The sequence below is a fragment of the Ranitomeya imitator genome, chromosome 2, assembly GCF_032444005.1.
Source record: "Ranitomeya imitator isolate aRanImi1 chromosome 2, aRanImi1.pri, whole genome shotgun sequence".
NCBI classification, from domain to species: domain Eukaryota; kingdom Metazoa; phylum Chordata; class Amphibia; order Anura; family Dendrobatidae; genus Ranitomeya; species Ranitomeya imitator.
The window spans coordinates 543,321,138-543,341,633 of record NC_091283.1 but is presented as its reverse complement, the minus strand read 5'-3'; the positions used below and the strand labels follow the sequence as shown (position 1 = coordinate 543,341,633).

The following is a 20,496-nucleotide window of genomic DNA, read 5'->3' as shown; positions in this document are numbered from 1 at the left end:
CCTCGGCTGCCTTCCTTCCGTTCAGCTACGACGGTCCTGTGATGCATGGTGGCAGCTCCGTAAGCGTTCTCTTTTGCGCGGTTCCACTTGAGACCACTTCAGCAGGCCATCCTTCCTCAGTGGGACACGTCTGTGCTGTCTCTGGACCCTCCAATCCGACTTTCCATCAGATTCTAATAGCCTCTCAACTGGTGGCTGTCATCCCCTCTCATTCCTCATGTCCGGTCCTCCCCAAGGCAGGTGGTGACGACGGTCACCAGCCTTCCCGGCTGGGGTGCGTTTTCTCGCCATCCGTCATTGAAGGGGGCGTTGGTCGGAGCAAGGGTCCTCTCCGCCGATCGACACCATTGAGAGAGGGGCCTTTCTTCTATCCCTGAGTCACTGGGAAAGGCTTCCCAGAGGTCTGCCAGTCAGAATCCAGACGTCCAATGCCTCGGCTGTGGCTTATGTCAATCGCCAGGGAGGGAATCAGTCTCTTGGCAATGGCGGAGGTATCCAGGATCCTCTGGGCAGAGGCGACGGTTTCAGCACTATCCGCAGTGCATATCCCCGGCGTGGACAACTAGGCCGCAGTGTTTTCTCTGCCACGAGGTCCTTGCGGCAGGACAGGGGTCCCGACTCAGGAGGTCTTCCTTCAAATTTTCCTTGGATGAGGAACTCCGGACACGGATCTCCTGGCGGCCCGACTGCTTAGGAAGGGTCCACCGTTTTGTTTCCAAGTCCGCGATCCTCTTGTTGTGGATACCGATACCTTGACCATTCCTGGGTCGCCATTTGTACTTACCTTTCTGTTCCTCCCTCCCCTTTCTTCCCAGACTGTTGAAGATCTATGTGGAGGGGGTGCCGGTCATTCTGACCAGAAGGTCTGGTTCGCTGAGATCGTTTATCTCCTCGCGGACTCTCACTGGAGGCCCCAGTCAGGTCAGATCTTCTGTACTAGGGATCCATCTGCCGCAGAGTTCTTGGTGTCTCAAGTTAACAGCTTTGCTGTTGAAACCTTCCTTTTTGGCCGTTCTCTCTAGGCGGGACTTGATGCTGGCCTTGCCCTTAGTTTTCTGAAGGGTCAGATAGCAACCCTTTCCATCCTTTTTCTGAAGTCCCTTTTCAGAGGTCCTTCGCTACTGGCTATCACGTTACGAAGATTTATATACGTCCCGTTCTCAGATCAGAACCTTTCTTCAGTAGCGCATGCAGCTCCCTCGTACCACACTTCCGTGGATCCCTGGGACCTCAGTCTTGTTCTGGAGGCTCGGTGGACTTTCTCCCTTGAGCCTCTCCATGAGCCTCACTGTCTGCTCTGTCCTGCAAGGTGGCTTTGCTGGTGGCCATCTCCACGCATCTCTGAGTTGGTGGCTCACTCCTGTCGCCCCTTTCTTGGTTTTTCACCAGGATAGGGTAGTTTTACGGCCTTCGTTGCCTTTTCTTCCCAGGGTGGTGTCCTCCTTTTACTTGAATAAGATCGTCCTTCCCACCTTTGTCCTGCTCCGATCGATTCTCTGGGGCGTTCTCTGAACAGGCTAGTCCTGGTCAGGGCGGTGAGGATCTATTTGTCTAGGGCCGCCTTCTTTAGGAAGACGGACTGTCTTTTGTCATTCCAGACGGTACGCCAAGAGGCCTGCCGGCTTCCAAGGTTACGATTGTTCTCTGGATCAGACCTGCCATTCTGGAGGCTCACCGGATCAAGAACAGAGTGACTCCTCCCTCTGCTGCGGGCAGTGGGCGCCTCCTGGGTGGTGCACCATGGGGCATCCGCCCTACATCTTTGCTTAGGTGGCAACCTAGTGTTCCGGTCACTCCTTTGCCAAGGGGTTATAAGCTCCATACCTACGCTTCGGCAGTTGCCAGCCTAGGCGGAAGGATCTTGCAAGCGGCAGTGGTGATTCCTCCGACCTGAATGGAGTTTTTCTGCTGTTCCCACCCCAGGGACTGCTTTGGGACGTCCCATGGTTCCTGTGTCCCCCAATGAAAGGCGATAGAGAAAACAGGATTTTTGGTTGCTTACCGTAAAATCTGTTTCTCGGAGCCTTCATTGGGGGACACAGCACCCTCCCAAGTTGAACAGCTCTGTTTACTGTATACGTTTGAGTTCTTTGAACACTCTTTGAGTGTTTGAAACTATTGATCTGTGAAGCGCCGTGGAGTTTGTTGGCGCTATATATAAAGTTTATTATTATATTATTATTCTTTCTCTTTTACACGTTGCTTCTCCTACTGCTTTCTCACTAACTGAATATCCTACTTCCTGTCGGTAGGGTGTACACTGCAGAGGAGGAGCTGACTTTTTTATTTGCATAGTGTCAGCCTCCTAGTGGCAGCAGCATACACCCATGGTTCCTGTGTCCCCCAATGAAGGCTCCGAGAAACAGATTTTACGGTAAGCAACCAAAAATCCTGTTTTTCTGGGCTGTACAGAGGGGTCGGTGTTATAGAAGGACTAAGGGAATGCAGTGCAGACGCTGAATGAGGTGATATTTCTAGCTTCTATATCACCAATCAGGTGATGGGGTCGCTTTTGAAGGGGTTGTCCGCTATGTATCCTGGGTCAAAATCGACAAATCCCCACAGCGTACAGTGTATGCTTTGGGGGGGATTCATTAGGTTGCAGTCACATGGTAAGTCAGCAGTCACCGTATCTGTTGTGAATTCTGTTGTCGGGCTCCCTCCTGTGGTCATGAATGGTACTTCGGCTGGTTCTGTCCATGGACTTCCTCGGGTGGCTGTGGATGTTTCTGAGCTTCCTTCCACAGGTGACGAGGTTAATTCGTTAGCTGGCTGCTCTATTTAACTCCACTTAGATCTTTGCTCCATGCCACCTGTCAATGTTCCAGTATTGGTCTAGTTCACTCCTGGATCGTTCTTGTGACCTGTCTTCCCAGCAGAAGCTAAGTTCCAGCTTGTATTTCTTTGGTTTGCTATTTTTCTGTCCAGCTTGCTATTTTTATTGTTGTCTTGCTTGCTGGAAGCTCTGGGACGCAGAGGGAGCGCCTCCGCACCGTGAGTCGGTGCGGAGGGTCTTTTTGCGCCCTCTGCGTGGTCTTTTTGTAGGTTTTTGTGCTGACCGCAAAGCTACCTTTCCTATCCTCAGTCTGTTCAGTAAGTCGGGCCTCACTTTGCTAAATCTATTTCATCTCTGTGTTTGTATTTTCATCTTTACTCACAGTCATTATATGTGGGGGGCTGCCTTTTCCTTTGGGGAATTTTCTCTGAGGCAAGGTAGGCTTTATTTTTCTATCTTCAGGGCTAGCTAGTTCCTTAGGCTGTGCCGAGTTGCATAGGGAGCATTAGGAGCAATCCACGGCTATTTCTAGTGTGTTTGATAGGATTAGGGATTGCGGTCAGCAGAGTTCCCACATCCCAGAGCTCGTCCTATATTATCAGTAACTATCAGGTCTTTCCGTGTGCTCTTAACCACCAGGTCCATTATTGTTCTGACCACCAGGTCATAACACGTATCTATTTGGACCAGGCAACCGCTTTAATTGTTTTTTCTTTATTCTTTCACATATAAACATTAAATAAGTGGAAATCTGTTTTTCTGATGTTGTATTTCCATGTTTTCATGTCATCCTTAATTAGTGAGGTAAACCCCCACATAGTTAACATCTTGATACTTCTTAATGGAGGCAGTTGGGTGTGTGTCACCGGTTCAGGAGATAAGCTGGCTCCACACAGGGCAGAGGCTGGCGCTGTTCCACAGCCGAAATCTGCCTTTAATGGCCAGACATCACTCTGAGTATTTAAGCCACACAAACCCACCTTGTCATTCGTTCTGAGCGCCCATTGCCCAGATGATAGTAGGTGTCGGGAGAGAATGAACATACGTTTCACTTAAACATCCCCCATCCTTCTCCCTGGCCCCCTTCCTCTGTGGCTGTTCTCCATGTTTTGATAATTTTGCACACTTGTATTTTTTTTTTTTTTATATATATATATTATGTGAGGTTGTCACCCTTATTAAAGTTTTGACATGTCCATAGTTTTCAACTATTTTGAAAATGTAATTCTTTTGTCTTCTTTTCTTGTCTGACCAGCAAAGTTGTCCACTTCAGATAATGATGATGGTGAAGATCCTCCTTGTGTCATCAGTACATTATGTGACTATTACGATGGTCTTACAGTAGAAGCTAAAGGAATAAAGCAACATTACTTTAAGCCTTACATATCTAGATTGTATGACAGAAAGGTACGGTTTCTATTATCATGTACTAAATATTAAGATGCAGCTCTAACTTTGAATGCCAAGCCTTTAAGGTTAACGTTATGCACTAGTTACCCTTTTTTTTTTTTCTTCTTTTTTTCAAATATATATTTACATGTGTATTTTGAGATATAAATATTTTTTTGAAATGGAATTTTACTAAAAAAGTTTCACAGTTAATCTTTTTAATGGTATTTGTTTTTCTGCACATTGGTGACTGCAAAACGAGAATTTGTTGGTGAGCTGTTCTGGCTGGGGCTTTTTAACTGTTCTGTCTTTTCTGTACTCCTCAAAGCTGATTTATAACCATAGACTATCAAAGTTGAGCTGAACTTTCATGTGATCATAAATTGACGGTGAAAAGGCTCAGAAAGACAGATGAGTTACAAGCTCACCAACAGAAGAATCGATAATAAAAATGTATGAAATTTTATTTAGATATTTTAAAACATACTTGACAAATTTTTTAGTCAATGACACAGAAGATTAAAACTTATAATCACAATGGGACATAGTAACAAGAACTATAAAACAGGAACACACCTCATAATCTAGCATATCTGGAATAATATAGAAATATTTTATAATGGGTATCGATTGGACTGATTGAAACAAATATTACCAAACTCATGTTATGAAATGGATACCTATATACCCTTGTTGTAATACTGCACATGTAAAGGACGGATCTAGAAACTATGAAAGACCAAATTTATATGTAGTAGGAGTGGAACCATAATAGGAATGACACAGTGGAGGCACATAGTCACACATCCGCCAAAATCGCTGATCCATAACCTGTAGCCATAATCAAGAGGTGTGTGTCCTGCTTACTCGGATTTCAATTAATTCAATAGATACATATTATAACACTAGATGGTGGCCCGATTCTAACGCATCGAGTATTCTAGAATATGTATAGTAGTATAATGCGCAGCCCACGCAGTATAATGCGCAGCCCACGCAGTATAATGCACAGCCCACGCAGTATATAGTAATGTGGGCACCATATCCCTGTTAAAAAAAGAATTAAAATAAAAAATAGTTATATACTCGCCTTCCAGCGGCCCCCGGATCCAGCCCGGGCATTTAGCGAGTCTCCTCGCGACGCTCCGGTCCCGAGAATGCATTGCGGCAATAACACGCGATGATGTAGCGGTCTTGCGAGACGGCTACGTCCTATCCGGTCATTGCCGCAATGCATTCTTGTGACCGGAGCGTCACGAGGAGCGGGAAAGGTGCCGGAAGGTGAGAATATAATGATTTTTTAATTATTTTTAACATTAGATCCTTTTACTATTGATGCTGCATAGGCAGCATCAATAGTAAAAAGTTGGTCACACAGGGTTAATAGCAGCGTTAAGGGACTGTTACACCGCGGTGTAACGTCCGTTTAACGGACTGCTAAACCGCTATGGGGGCACTGACTGGAGGGGAGTAAGGAAGGGCGAATTCGCGGCCGGACTGTGACCGTCGCTGATTGGTCGCGGCCGGCCGCGACCAATCAGCGACGCAGGATTTCCGTGACAGACAAACAGACGGAAGTGACCCTTAGGCGATTATATAGAAAGATTTCAGTATTATTCTAGATACTCTAGATTATGAGGCGTGTTACTGCTTTATAGTTCTAGATATCATGCCCTATTGTGATTGTTTTAAACTTGTGTTATGGACTATACAATTTGTCCATTATGTTTTACAATAACTAAATTAAATTTGATATTTTTATTATCGTTGATCGTTTACTCCCTAATAATCGCTATTGGTTTTTATGCTCTAACTAAGCAGGATCATCATACCATACATTCTTTGTTAACTCATTCTGCAGTCAGCATGCACAAATGACTCTTATTATCGCAGTCCTGTATGTTAGGTTTGTGCGCACGATGGTATCTGCGTTTTTTTTTTTCTTTTTCTGTTTTTTGCAGTTTTGTCACAAAACGTAAACATATTGAACTGGTTTAAAATCTGTACCATGTTAATTCTTTCAGTGTTTTTGCAGCGTTTTTTCATCAATGCTATTGATCTAGGAAAAAAATTATGCAAAAATAGGAAAAAAAATATGCAAAAACAAGTTTCTTTATGTAGCATTTACAGCAAGTACTTAACATGTCACGTACTCGGATGCAGAGTTTCAGAGAAATGCAGGCTAGGGACCATGCATCATGGATGACTGGTCTGAGACAGGTCACTGCCTGTGTCTCCGTTTCCCAATCCCTTTAAGTCTCCCCCTCACCTGATTGTTTTGTGTAGCCCACAACAATTTCAAAACTTTGGTAAGCCAGCTGCTGCAGAACCATGGGTCCCAAACTAGGAACATACTGTAGATTTTTTTTTTTTTTTTTGGGGGGGGGGGGGGGACCTGCAGTTCCCTGCACTGCTGGTGGAGTCATACAGGATGGACCCAGGATACACAATGGTTGAAGAAATGCGGTTTTATTAGACACGGCAATCCAACGAATGGTTCCTGAGAAGTCCACTTTTTTCTCACTTTCAAATTGGCTGACGATCTTTGCGACAGATTAATGTGTAAAGGGAATCTGTCACCTCAACCCCCCCCGGAGGTAAAAGACCTATTAATATGGGCATACACGTAACAGAAATATTCCATTAGTCCTACTTGTCTGCCTCATATTAACGGTCTTGATGCTAAGAAATGTTATATTCTGTCTTTATGGTAATGATTTCTTCCAGGCTCCAGGGCGTGCAGTGCCTGGATGAGATCCTGCCTCTTGTCTTCATTATAATACTTACCCTGTCCCATCATCGTCAGTTCTGGTGCTGGAATCCCGTGCCCTGCACGCAGAAATACATACCCCATCCTCCATTCTATGGGCACTGCATTCAGGGATCTTCTGCACAGGCTGGGTCACTGCGTCCTCCAGTGTGTGCCCCGATAATACGCTCTCCCCCCCCCCCCCCCCCCCTTCCTCCCTGCATAGTCATCGCTAGGAACCATGTGTACATGGCGATGACTATGCAGGAAGAGGGGAGAGCACCTTATCGGCGCACACACCGGAGGTTACTGGAGCGGAAGTTACCTGCTGAGAAGATCCCTGAATGCAGTGCCCACAGAAAGAGAGGATGAGGTATGTATTGTGGAGGGAGTGCAGGGCGCAGGATTTTGGGGCCCTAACTGACGCTGATTGGAGGAGGTAAGTATTACAATGAAAACAGGAGGAAGGGATTTCTTACGGGCACCGCACGTCTGGAAGAAATCATTAACATAAAGAGAGAATATAACATTTCTCTGCATCAAGACCATTAATATGAAGCAGACAGGTAGGACTAGTGTAACATTTCTATTAAAAGAGAAAAATGTGACAAAGACCGTATGGCCGAAACGCGTAGCTTTCTTCACTTGTGATATGGCATTGTCCCAGGAGTGTGTCTTCTACTATTTTATATGATGGATTAAGTTTACATTTTATCAAGAAGCTGGAACATTTTTCTCTTTTACTTGGATTTGCACTACGTCGAGTCAGGACGAAGTTCCGTGCTCCTTGCACATATCGGTGAGCTGGCTTTTTTCTTTCTTTGTACTTAACATTTCTATTACCTGTATGCCCATGTTAATAGGTCATATACGTCCCGAGGGGTGACAGGTTCCCTTTAATCTCTGTGCCAGAGATGTTTCTTTCTCGCCTCATTGGGGGACACAGGTAACCATGGGTGTATGCTGTTGTCACTAGGAGGCTGACACTATGCAAATAAAGAAGAAATAACTCCTCCCCGGCAGTATACACCCTCCGACAGGCACCAGGCAACTCAGTTTTTGCTTAGTGTCTGTAGGAGGCGGACCTGGATCTAACACCAGATCCGCATTTCTTTTTACAGGGGTTTGTTTTGTTTATTAACCTTTTCCCTTTCTTTTTCAGATTTTTCCTTCAGGGTAACAGGGTGCAGTTTTCTCACCCTGTTTTCCCCACTTTAAGCGACCGAGAGAGCAGTGTGGTATCACCCACATCGCACCCTCTCGGACCCGCTGGGCAGGACCTTGTCCCCTGTCACCCATTCGGGTGTTCAGGGTGACCACCTTCCTCGGTGGCCGGTCCTGCCCGTTTCCCCTCCTCATCCCTCTCCTCGGAGTGGGCTGAGAGGAAGACGGCGGTCACTTCCAGTGACCCTCTCCCCCTGGTTAGGGGTCGACGCCGTCTTCTGCACCGGAGAGTTCGTGGCGTGGGAAAGAGGACTTCTTCCAGGACCCTCTAGTCTACAAGGGATCCTGTTGGTTCCTCATCTCCAGGTAAGGGATCTTCAATCAACAAAGCACCCCCTTCCTTCCCTCACCCTGCCAGGCAGCGATCTCCATATAGCTTACCAGGCTTCCCCTGTGATAGGAGAGAGGGTCACATTTTCAGGCGCTGGGACACGCTAAACTGCGAAGAAAAGCTTCACATAATGCCGGCATTCTTTCCCTCCTTTTTTCTGTCTCCCGGATTTTCTCCTTTTTTGGCGCTTGGAATTATTGCGGCCAGAAGTTTTTTTTTTTTTTTTTTTGTTTTTGTTTTTTTTTTTGTTTGTTTTTTTGTTTGTTTTTTTTCCCTCTCCTGGTTTTTCTTCACTTTCCTTTTGGCGCCTGAGCGCCGGCATTATTGCGGCTGGGATTCTTTCAGCGCTGTTGGGGACGTTTTCTTCTGCTTCCCCCTTCAGCGCTTGTGCCCACCCACAGCGTCGGGCTGTCTCAGCGCTCTTTTCACTGTCAGCGTCTGCTCACCGCGTGGGACAGAAGTTTTTCGGGGTAACACAGGCACCTGCGGTTGCTGCTGTCGCTTTTTTCGGCAGGCTCAGCGCTACTGCTCTCTCGGGCTCAACTCCTCCCGACAGTACTTCTCCGCTCCAGGACAAGGTAATATCCACCTATGTCCGACCCCACCCCGGCCTTTGCCACTACGGCCATCCATTACGCCTGCGCTCACTGTAAGAAAAAGTGGGCCTCAGGTCAGCCTCCACCCTTCTGCCCGTCCTGTGTTCCTCCCACCATGTCCGTCCCTCAGGAAGCTCCTAGGTCCCGGGATAAGTGCACCCCCCCCTCCCCCGGAGTGGGCTGTTGCTATGTCTCAATCAGTGTCTGACCTGACTAAGGTTTCTCAGTCCCTGGTCCAGGCACTTGAACGTATCCCGCCTCTCTCTAATGCCACCAGTGCCACGAACGCCTCACACGGAGATTCGCTCGCACCTGTCCAAGACCCTCACAGAGGCAGACCGGACAAAAGAGACAGAAAACGGACCTTATCTAGATCCTCGTCCAGTTCCCTGGACGGGATTCCCCTATCTGCCCGTTCCCCCTCCTCGCAGGCGGACGTCGGGTCTGACCTATCCTCTGTCGGGATCTGACTCTGATGCAGATCAGACTTCCGAAACACAGGAGATGGTTGATAGCCTTATTTCGGCTATCATTCAGACGCTTGATCTTAAGGAGTATGAAGCGAGCTCTCAGGACGTCTCCGTTGCGTTTAAATGGATTAAACGTCCTAGGTTTTTTCCTAATCACAGGGAATTTGACAACACTACCTCTACACACTGGGAAAACCCCGGCAAGCGTTTCCCTGGCAGGAAACGGCTTGACGTGTTATACCCTTTTCACTCCGACCTTGTTTCCAAATGGTCCGAGTCTCCTAAGGTCGACCCGCCCGTCTCCAGGCTATCCTCGCAGACAGTTCTGTCTATCCCGGACGCGGCTTCCCTTAAGGACCCCACGGACAGGAAAATCGAGGCATTAGCAAAATCGGCATTTGAGGCTTTTGGAACCTCCCTCTGCCCTAGTTTCGCCTCGTCCTGGGTAACCAAGGCTGTGTCAGCCTGGGCCAAGACCCTGCGCAGAGGCATTTTGGCCTCTGCTCCTGCTGAGGAACTGTCTGAATTGGCGGATCAGATTTCTCTTGCGGGAAAATACCTCATGAATGCCTCCCTTGATGCAGCGGCCTGCTCCACCAGGGCTAACAGCAACATTGTGGCCATTCGCCGGATTCTCTGGCTAAAGGCGTGGAACGCTGACCCCGCTTCTAAAAAAAATCTCTCACTGATCTGCCCTTCCAGGGTTCTAGACTCTTCGGCACGCAGCTGGATCAAATGATCTCGGACGCTACGGGTGGTAAGAGTACCTCCTTACCCCAATCCAAGCCGAAACGTCCCTTCAACTGGAGGGGCCCTCAGTCCTTTCGTCCCTTTCGGTCCTTCGCCTCCTCAGGAAACCCCAACCAGAACCGTTCTTCCTCGCAAGGAGACCGAAGGAAACCTTCTTTCAGGCCTCCACCGTGCTGGAGAGCTAAGAGCCACCCCGCAAGACCATCTGGATCTCGGGGCCACAGGTCCTCTAATTAATGACGGGTCGCCCCCACCTGGAAATCGCTCCAGGGTGGGAGGCCGACTTCTCCTGTTCTCGACGACGCCTGGGTCAGGGAGATCGTCACTTCGGGCTACAAGATAGAATTTTCTTTGCCCCCAGGAAGACGTTTCCTGCTCTCTCGTCCTCGCAAACAGCCCTCCCACCTCTCAGGACTTTTCCAGGCCGTCGAGTCGCTCCTCGCCTCAGGAGTCGTAGTTCCGGTGCCTCATCGCGAGCGGTTTTTGGGTTTTTACTCAAACCTGTTCGTGGTTCCAAAAAAGGACGGTTCTCTCCATCCAATTTTGGATCTCAAGCGGCTGAACCGCCATCTCCGGATTCGGCGTTTCAGGATGGAATCTCTACGCTCGTTGATCGCGTCCATGGGAACCGGTATAGAGTTTCTGTGTTCCGTGGATATCCGAGATGCGTACCTTCACGTCCCTATTTGCGTACGACATCAGAGATTCCTCCGGTTCGCGATCCAGGGTCATCGCTATCAGTTCACGGCCCTCCCTTCCGGTCTGGCGTCTGCGCCCAGGGTCTTTACGAAGGTCATGGCCATCCTACGTTCAAAGGGGATTCTGGTAATCCCATACCTCGACGACCTCTTGATCAAGGGTCCGTCCGGTCGAGATTGCAGTCAGAGCCTCCAGCTTACTCTGGACACGCTTCTTCGCCTCGGCTGGATAATCAATTACCAGAAGTCTTCCCTGATTCCTTCTTAGGGGTTGGAGTTGCTGGGCATGGAATTCGACACCTCTCAGGCTCAGGTCTTCTTTCCCAAAGAGAAGTTCCTTTCTCTTCGTCGGGGGGTCAGGACACTAAAGAGTCAGCCCTCCGTCTCTCCGCCTTGCCATGAGGGTTCTGGGAAAGCTGGTCGCCTCCATGGAAGTGGTCCCCTATGCCCAGTTCCACTCTCGTCCCCTCCAGCTGGCCCTTCTGTCGGCCTGGTACAGGAATCCACTTTCCCTGGATCGCCCGTTTCGCCTCTCCCCCAGAGTGAAAGTCTCTCTCTTGGTGGACGCTGTCCACCCCCATGCTGCGCGTGAGGTCATTCCTCCCTCCCCGCTGGCAGGTGATCACCACCGACGCCAGTCTCCAAGGTTGGAGAGCAGTTTTTCTCCACCTCACGGCCCAGGGCCGCTGGACTGCTCAGGAGGCGCGCCTCCCTATCAACCTCATGGAAATCAGAGCCATCTTCCTAGCCCTCATCCGCTGGGAGTCTCTCTCCTTTCATGGAAACCAGTCCGCATTCAGTCACGGCCGTGGCTTACATAAACCATCAAGGAGGGACTCGCAGCACACAAGTCATGGCGGAAGTGGCAAAAAATCTGCGTTAGGCGGAGTATCACGTTCCCTCTATGTCAGCCGTCCACATCCCAGGGGTGGACAATTAGGAAGCCGACTTTCTCAGACGCCAGGACATCGTGGCGGGCGAGTGGTCTCTTCTCCCCTCAATCTTCAGCCAGATTTGCCAGCGGCGGGGCATCCCAGACGTCGACTTGATGGCATCCCGGGCAAACCACAAGGTACCCCAGTACGTCTCCAGATCTCGGGATCCGATGGCCGTCTGATGCGACTCTCTCGTCATCTCGTGGACCCAGTTCCAGATGCCCTACCTGTTCCCACCCCTCCCCTTGGTTTCAAGGGTCGTAAAAAAGATCAAGACAGAAGGGGTTCCCGTACTCTTGGTAGCTCCAGATTGGCCTCGCAGGGCCTGCTATGCGGAACTGGTGATCATGCTATCGGACGTTCCGTGGAGGCTTCCGGATCGTCCGGACCTTCTTTCGCAGAGGCCCCTCTTCCACCCGAATTCTTGGTCTCTGAATTTAACGGTATGGCCGTTGAGGCTGCAGTCCTGAAGGACACGGGTTTTTCTCATAGCATCATCCAGACTATGATAAGGGCGAGAAAGCCGGCTTCCTCGTGAATTTATCACAGGTGTCGGAAGGCCTTTTTCAGGTGGTGTCAGGACAACAATCTGTTTCATATGACCTTTTCCCTTCCATCTCTTCTCAGTTTCCTTCAAGCGGGTCTAGATTCGGGTCTTTCCCTTAGCACCTTGAAGGGTCAGATTTCCGCTCTGTCCATTCTTTTTTCAAAGAGACCTGGCCTTCCTGCCTCAGGTGCGGACCTTCATCCAGGGGTTCGCTCATATAGCTCCTCCTTATCGTCCTCCTGTCGAGCCTTGGGACCTCAACCTCGTTTTGGACGCCCTCCAGCTTGTGCCTTTTGTTTCAATAAATTTTTATTTGAAAAGTATCACATAGATCTCCCAACATGGGAGTATTGAATGTACAGAAATCACATACATATCAACAATAACATGGTATAGTAATTGGGGGTTAGAGATGTTGATAATATTAAGACAGGACAAAGACAAGACAGAAACGAGAGGGGATAAGCTCAAGATCATGAACACTATAAAACCGCTCCACAATTTTACAAAAAAAAAAAAAAAACTTCTCTCATATCAACAAATATTAGTCGGACACCATCGTCGGACACCATCACCGGCCCAATCAGGCATCCCCAGACCACCACAGAGTCAAAAAAGAATCGACGACTCATGGAGAAAGAGTAAGAGCCAACCTCACTTGATCGTCCGGATGTAATTCCAGCCATGGCGACCAAGTTTGAAAAAAAGAGTTCCAGTTATCAATCCTCGTCGCTTGGATGCGCTCGTATATCATGATAGTGTTCATTCTATCTTTTACAAGAGAAATCGAGCGCGAGGGAGACCTCCACTTTGACGCTATGTGTATTTTAGTCGCCATTCCCAGCAGGACCACCAATCTGTGTAGGTTTTTGGATAATCCCTTCGGTTTTAATTTCAGGAGGAAGGTCAATGGGCTCATTGGTATCTCTTTTCCATACATCCTCTCCACCAAGAGCTTCACCTCTCGCCATAGGTCAGACACCACCGGGCAGGTCCACCATATGTGACCCATATCTCCAGGTGCGTCACAACCTCTAAAACATTTATCAGAAACCTGAGGATATATGGCATGCAGCCTCGTAGGGACTAGGTAAGTTCTATGTAAGACTCTGAGAGAAGACTCCACTAGGGATACTTGGTGGGAGCCTCTTGATAAGGCGTTACAACAACTCTGCATTCTCCCAGCGATATGTCAAACCCCAGCTCCTCCTCCCATTGTTGCATAAATCTAAGCTTCTTCTCTTCCTGTATAATGGCGAGGGAAGAGTATAAGTAAGAGATAAAATCCCCCCCCCCCCAGCGGATCACTTGAGCATTTCTGTTCAAATCCAGTGATTCGGAAAGGCCTCCCACCCAGTGCACACTTTCTAGCAAAATCAAAGATTTGATTAATACGGAATGCTTCCCGGACTGGCGGTTCATACTTTTGAATGAACTCCTGTTTAGATAGGATTACATTAAACGGGGAGCAGAGATGCTCCCCGCCTCCAAGTCCACAATTGCACGTTGGATCCGTTCAGCGGTTCTGGAGGCATACCGTGTTCAAGACAAACGGCCTCCATCGGGGGTGAAGGCTCACTCTACCCGGGCTGTGGGGGCTTCCTGGGCAGTTCGTCACCAAGCTTCAGCCTCGCAGGTTTGCAAGGCCGCTACGTGGTCATCCATTCACACCGTTGTAAAATTCTACAAGGTGCATACTCGGGCTTCTGCGGACGCGAGCCTGGGTAAGAGGATACTGCAGGCGACGGTTTCTGACCGGCCGACCTAACTCTTTTTCTGCAGAATATCCCGCCCTAAGGACTGCTTTTGGACGTCCCATGGTTACCTGTGTCCCCCAATGAGGCGAGAGAGGGATTTTTGGTTCTTACCGTAAAATCTCTTTCTTGGAGCCTTCATTGGGGGACACAGCACCCTCCCTTGAAGTTGTACCGTGTTGGCTAACGTGCCGTTGTTGTGGGTTGGTACATAGGTTGAGTTTTAGATTACCTGTTCCTACTACTGCTTTTGCACCAACTGAGTTGCCTGGTGCCTGTCGGAGGGTGTATACTGCCGGGGAGGAGTTATTTCTTCTTTATTTGCATAGTGTCAGCCTCCTAGTGACAACAGCATACACCCATGGTTACCTGTGTCCCCCAATGAAGGCTCCAAGAAAGAGATTTTACAGTAAGAACCAAAAATCCCTCTTTTCGGCTCATTTGCATGTAAAAAAAATTGGACGTCTCGTGAACCACTTCATTGGATTCCAGATATCAAGGTATCATTTGGCGTAACTTCTTATGACCTGTATGTCCATGTTAGCCTACAGACAGATTCACTTTAAAACATTTTTTTTTTTCAATTAAAAATGTAACTTTTGGAGTAACCAACTCTCTCATATTTGTGTGTGTGTTCGGTGTTTTTTTTTTTTTTTTTTTTGTAATAAAAAAAAATGAATGGTAACTCCTGTGGGACATGCAGTGACTAGCATTTTGATAGTTGCCTTTCATTTTCCAGGCTATTACAAAAAACAGTGATATTTATTGTAACATTTATCCTTCCCCACATGTATTTCAGATCATAAGAGGAGACTGTTTGCTGGATCTTTCAAGTTTTACAGACAATAAGTGCGTACATGTAATGGTTACATTTTACTTACTTTCTAACTACGGTACTCCCTTTAATTATGGTGAAGCTTTTCTGCCATTACTTAGCTGTGTAATTAAAACTTTAAGGGGTTCTCCGAGAATATCCTACAAATGGCCACCATTGCATATTTTAATTTGGTCATGTGTCAGGATGGGTTGCAGCCTGAAGAAACACTGCTCAAGACATGTCTTGACTGTCAGCAGGCTTGTGAGGCTCAGGTATGCAGGGCTGGAGCAGGAAAAAAAAATAAATTTGTTTGTTGGCTGAACAGAACAGCCATCCTCCCTCCCAGCTGCATCTTGCTCTGCTCATTAACTTGAACTACTGAATACAGGAAAGATATATATCTTCGTGCTGTTAGCATACTGAATAGTCAGTCCGGCAGCTTTACAGCAGGGAACTGAGACTTGAGTAGTCGCAGCATAGCTTGGCACAAGGAAGAAAAAAAAACATGTTCTGCTCAGTTCAGTCAGCCGATGAGGTTTATTTTTTGTTCGCACCCCCCCTCCCTACCCCCCAGCTCTTCCGTTGAGTATCAGATCAGGTATGTTTGTACACGACGATGCTCCTTTGACACTGGAGACAAGTTTTTGAGTTTTCACTTTCTCGGAGAACCCTTTTAAAGAGTAACTAAACTTCAACTGTGCGTGGGTTAAGTACTTGTGGGCTTTTTTAATTCCAATCATTCAAACATCCATCCGAGAGGACATGGAGTGCAGCTCCTGCGTGAGTTTGCACGCAGTACAGAGTCCGGAATCTATAGCCTATGCTTTTTTTTGAATCTGGACTTCCCTTTTCAGGCCATTAGTGCTTCACTGAAATGGGAGTAGGATTAAAGTAGGGACAGCGGGGTACAGATATGTGTCCATAAGCACAGCGCTGGAGAAATGGGGTGCTTTCTCTCTTGCCCTGCACTGAACAGAGTGGCCAGAGTCTTGCAGTGTGAGAGAATACCTAGCTGCAATATTCATTGTGACCAGGAGGAGTGCTACATGAGTCAGAGGAAGGTGGACTTCTAACTGCAGACTACAAGGCTGGGTGCTCACAATCTGGAACTTGCAGCTCATGTTTGCTGCGTCCAAAGCGATGCCATCTGGTGAACGCAGGTATATACACACATGGTAACTGAACCATGCGGATTCAGTTCAATACATTCTATTGGGGAGACGTCTCTTGCGTAGACTAGCGTTACCGCAAGTGAAATTGACATGTTGCGGTCTGGAAAGATGCGTCACATGTCAGTCTCCGCGGGTAAATGTCAGTCGTCTGTGGACACATAGAGGACATGGCTTTTCTTGAAATCCCATCCTGCTGTCACAGCTGGCTGCTGCAGGTTTGACGCTGCATAAATATTGCAGCGTCAAACTCTCAGCAGTTCTTGATCGTGGGCACGTACCCTAAGGCTACATTCCCACAATGAGCTTTTGGTGAGGTTTTTGAAGCTGCAGAATTCCTGAACCTACGTTTTAAATTGATTACTTGTGATTTTTTTTTTTTTTTTGTGTACTTTTTTTTTTATTTTTTTATACATGTATCTAGTTTTTGATGCTGCTTTTTTTTCTGTGTGTGAGCTGCTTCAAATAAAGCTGCTTTGCTTTTCATACCTCCTGGTATTTGGCTTTGACAACTTTATTAAGGTGCAGAATACATGCTTTTTTATGTGTTTACACGGCGGCAATGCGCTAAAAATGCATGTGCGTTTTTTACCTGCTAATTTTTCACATTTAATGCAAGTGTATGGGGAATATGCACACCGAAAACTCTGCTTTCAAATTTGAAACACGCAATGCAGGTCCGTTTACACTGAGTATATAAAAGCACAGTGGGCATGATATTTCTATAAATCTGATCCACTTTGGTGGAACTGTAAGACACTGTTTTTGATGCATCAAAAATATGCGGCGTTAAAAACGCATCGGAAGCTCATCATGGGAACATAGCCTAAAGATTAAGTGCATCTTAGGCTATGTTCACAGGCTACGTTTTTGCTGCATTTTTTTTTTCTGCAGGAAAAACCTGCACTCTTGGCAGTAATGCAGTCGTTGCTATGTTTTTCAGGATCTCAAAGTTCAGCTTTGCTTGCATTGCTCATGCTTTTGTGGTGGAAAGGGGTCACCAATGCAAGACGTGTGAAACCATGAAACCATTTTTTTTTTCTCCTTCGTCTCATTGGGGGACACAGGACTGTGGGTGTATGCTACTGCCGCCAGGAGGCTGACACTAAGTAAATATAAAAACGTTAGCTCCTCCCCTGCCGTATACACCCTGACACTGGCCGCAGGTGAACCCAGTTCATGCTTAGTGTCCTAAGGAGGCACATCTGTTTTTTTTTTTTTTTTTTTCCCCCAGATTTTTTTTTTCTTTTTGTTATGAAGATGAGACAGAGGTGACCGACCCTTTTGAAAGGGGCCGATCTCCCCAAACCAACAACGGGCGAGCACGTGGAGTGTCGCCTCCACGTATCCTCTCCCGCAACGTGGGACAAGATGCTGGACTCAACCCTGAACTACCTAAGGTAAAGAAACCCCAAGGCTGTACAGAGGCATATGACAGTCCGTGCGGCCCCCACTGCATCACCAGTTCTAAGAACTGTGGTGATGCAAGGAGTCGGATGGTCCCTCTCCTCATCCCCTGTAGGGAAGATTGAGTTAGGGTGCCTGCACTGTCCTTTACGCAGCCCCCCTCCCTCTCTAACCTGAAATTGGGAGCGCTCCATCTGCGGATGTTTTGCAAGAGCTGGGGGTTTGGGAGGGCTCCTGCTGCACCATTTCCCTGGGCGATCTCTGGCTGGTTTGGCCCAAGTCAGGATTTCCGGTCGTCCACGTTCTGGGCAGGAGCGGCACTATGCGCGTGCCTTTCCCCCCCCCCCCCCGTAAATGGCACCGTAAATTTAGTCCCTGGCTTCTGTCGGCGCTAGGCCGTGGGCAGAAGTCCCGCCCCATTAACCGCCTCAGCTTTCGGTGAACCCACCCCCTGTATCCTCATGCGGGCACTGGAAATTTAGCTCCCTGCTAAGGCCGTCACTAGGCCGCGGGTGGAAATCTCGCCTCCGCAAGATGGTTTTTTTTTTTTTTTTTTTTTCCCCCGGTACCGCCTCCAGCGCTTGTCTGTCTGGGTCCAAGGTCTGCCCACAGAAGCAACATCCGGCGGAACCTTAAAGAGACATTGCTGAAGTCTCAGGCGGCGCCCTCTTACGTGTTTTGCAGAACGGCCAGAGACTCAGGACTGAGGTAAGTGCTACTCCCCCCAGCCTGGCAGCTCCACTCTCTACTCCTGCACCTTATCCAAATTCTCCTGCTTCAGATCATATCGGCATCAGGTCCAGCATGTCTAGAAGGACCAAGACTCATACGGTATTATATGCCTCATGTGTTGCCTGTCGGTCCGCTTTTCCGCATGCCCAGAGTAATCGTCTCTGTGAAGCCTGCGATTCTGAACGTGCCCAGGGGCCCTCCCCTGCGACTAAGCCCAGTGTGTCAGGTTCCCGGAATGGGCCATGTTTCTGTCGCAGTCTATGGCGTCACTAACAAGAGCAGTTGAGTCCCTTCAGGCCCTTGATAGGGGCAGTGGTTCACCTGTCTTGGAGGGGTCCTCCGTCTCGCAGGAGCCTCCGGACTGCAGGGGGCCGCTTTCTCACCAGGCAGACGCGGGGGAAACAAACCCACACAGTCTCGCCTGGTCCGTCCGGTGCCTCTGCATCCATGAGTTCCGTCTCTCCCTCACCAGCAGAGATTAGCAAACTAGGCTCAGATTATGATTCCGAGGGGCCCCTCAATTTAGAGGCGCTTAATTACTAGGAGACAGTAGACAGTCTCATTGAGGCTGTCGACCAAACTCTGGGGATGGATGATGAATCCACCTTGGCTTCCGGTCATAAGGTGTCCTTTAAGCGGATCAAACAGCCCCGTAGAGTATTTTGCACTCACCCAGAGTTTGAGGACTTAGTGTAACTCCACAGGGAGCGGGCCGGATAAGCATTTCTCAGTCCCTTACTGCTCTGCCCTATTATTCGGTGAAAAAATTGGATCAGCTCATTTCTGACACCATAGGAGGTAAAAGCAGCTTTCTCCCGCAGCAAAGGATTAAGCAGCCATTTCGTTGCCAGCTTCAGGCACTGTTTAAGTCCTTTCGCAACCCTGGTGGGACTGCAGCGGCAAACCCCATCTGCTCAGGTCGGCCTAATCAGGACATAGATCGTCAGATCTCTTACAGCGCCAACCCGTTGGGAAAAATGTGGTCCCACCAACCAAAATCAAGGGGATCTAGGTCCCAAAGATTTTCAGCCAAATGACTGGAGGCAGGCTTCGGTCGACACCAGCATATTAGGCGGCCGCCTCCTCTGGTTTCACCATTTGTCTTGTCGTTCGCAACAAGTGTGTAAGAGAGCTGATGTCCTCAGAGTACAAGATAAAATCTACTCGGGTCAGCTCCAATTGTCCGCTCAGATCAGACAGGCGCTTACATGGTGGACAATCAGTTCCTCTCTTCGACGGGGGAAGCTGTTTTCTCCAGTCTTATTGGCTAGTGGTCACGACAGACACCAGTCTTCTCGGATGGGGAGCAGTGTTTCGTCACTACACAGCCCAGGGACTCTGATCTTCACATGAGTCAACCCTCCCAATCAACCTTCTGAAGATTCGGGCTGTTTGGCTGGCTCTACAGCACTTTCATTATCTTCTGGCAGGCTGCCCCGTCCCGAATCAATCAGGCAATGCCATGGCCGTGGCATACATAAATCATCAAGGGGGTACCCGCAGCAGGGTGGCCATGCATGAGGTAAAACATGTCCTCTGCTAGACTGAGAGAAACCACTCCGTGATCTCGGCAGTCCACATTCTGGGCGAAGAGAACGGGGTGGCGGATTTTCTCAGTCAACAAGGTCTTGCGTCGGGAGTGGTCGCTCCATCCCGACATTTTCTGGCAGATTTGCCAACGCTGGGGAACTCTGAACGTAGACCTGATGGCCTTTGGGATAAACTCCAAAGTACCCAGGTTTGTCGCCCGATACAGAGATCCACAGGCAATCCTATTAAGTCAGGGGGTCCCAGCAATTCTGGTTGCTCCAGATTGGCCTCGTCGGTCATGGTACGCAGACCTAGTGCAGCTGCTCGCCGTGGCTCCGAGCGCCCGAACCTTCTCTCCCAGGGCCCGATTTACCACCAGAACTCAGGGGCCCTGTGTTTAATGGCCTGGCCTTTGAATCTTGGATTATAACCCAGGCTGGCTTCTCCCAGAAGGTAGCCGCTACTATGATTAGCGCCCGGAAGCCCGCCTCAGTACTTTTGTACCATCACACCTGGAAGGTCTTCTTCGCATGGTGCAGAAAGCACGGTCTTTCCCCGCTTCGTTTCTCTATCCCCAACATTTTAGGGTTCCTCCAAGCCGGCCTAGGTTCGAGTCTAGCAC

General features: G+C 48.6%; 1 protein-coding gene across 2 annotated transcripts in view; it reads left to right on the top strand.

Moving 5' to 3' along the window:
* The window catches only part of RBL1 (RB transcriptional corepressor like 1), a 128,254-nt gene that overhangs the window by 8,086 nt on the left and 99,672 nt on the right, over positions 1–20,496 (top strand). For both annotated transcript variants that reach the window (XM_069751931.1, XM_069751932.1), the window contains exons 6-7: positions 4,032–4,183; positions 15,019–15,068. In XM_069751931.1, the coding sequence (XP_069608032.1) occupies positions 4,032–4,183; positions 15,019–15,068 (202 nt within the window). The remainder of the gene's footprint in view (positions 1–4,031; positions 4,184–15,018; positions 15,069–20,496) is intronic.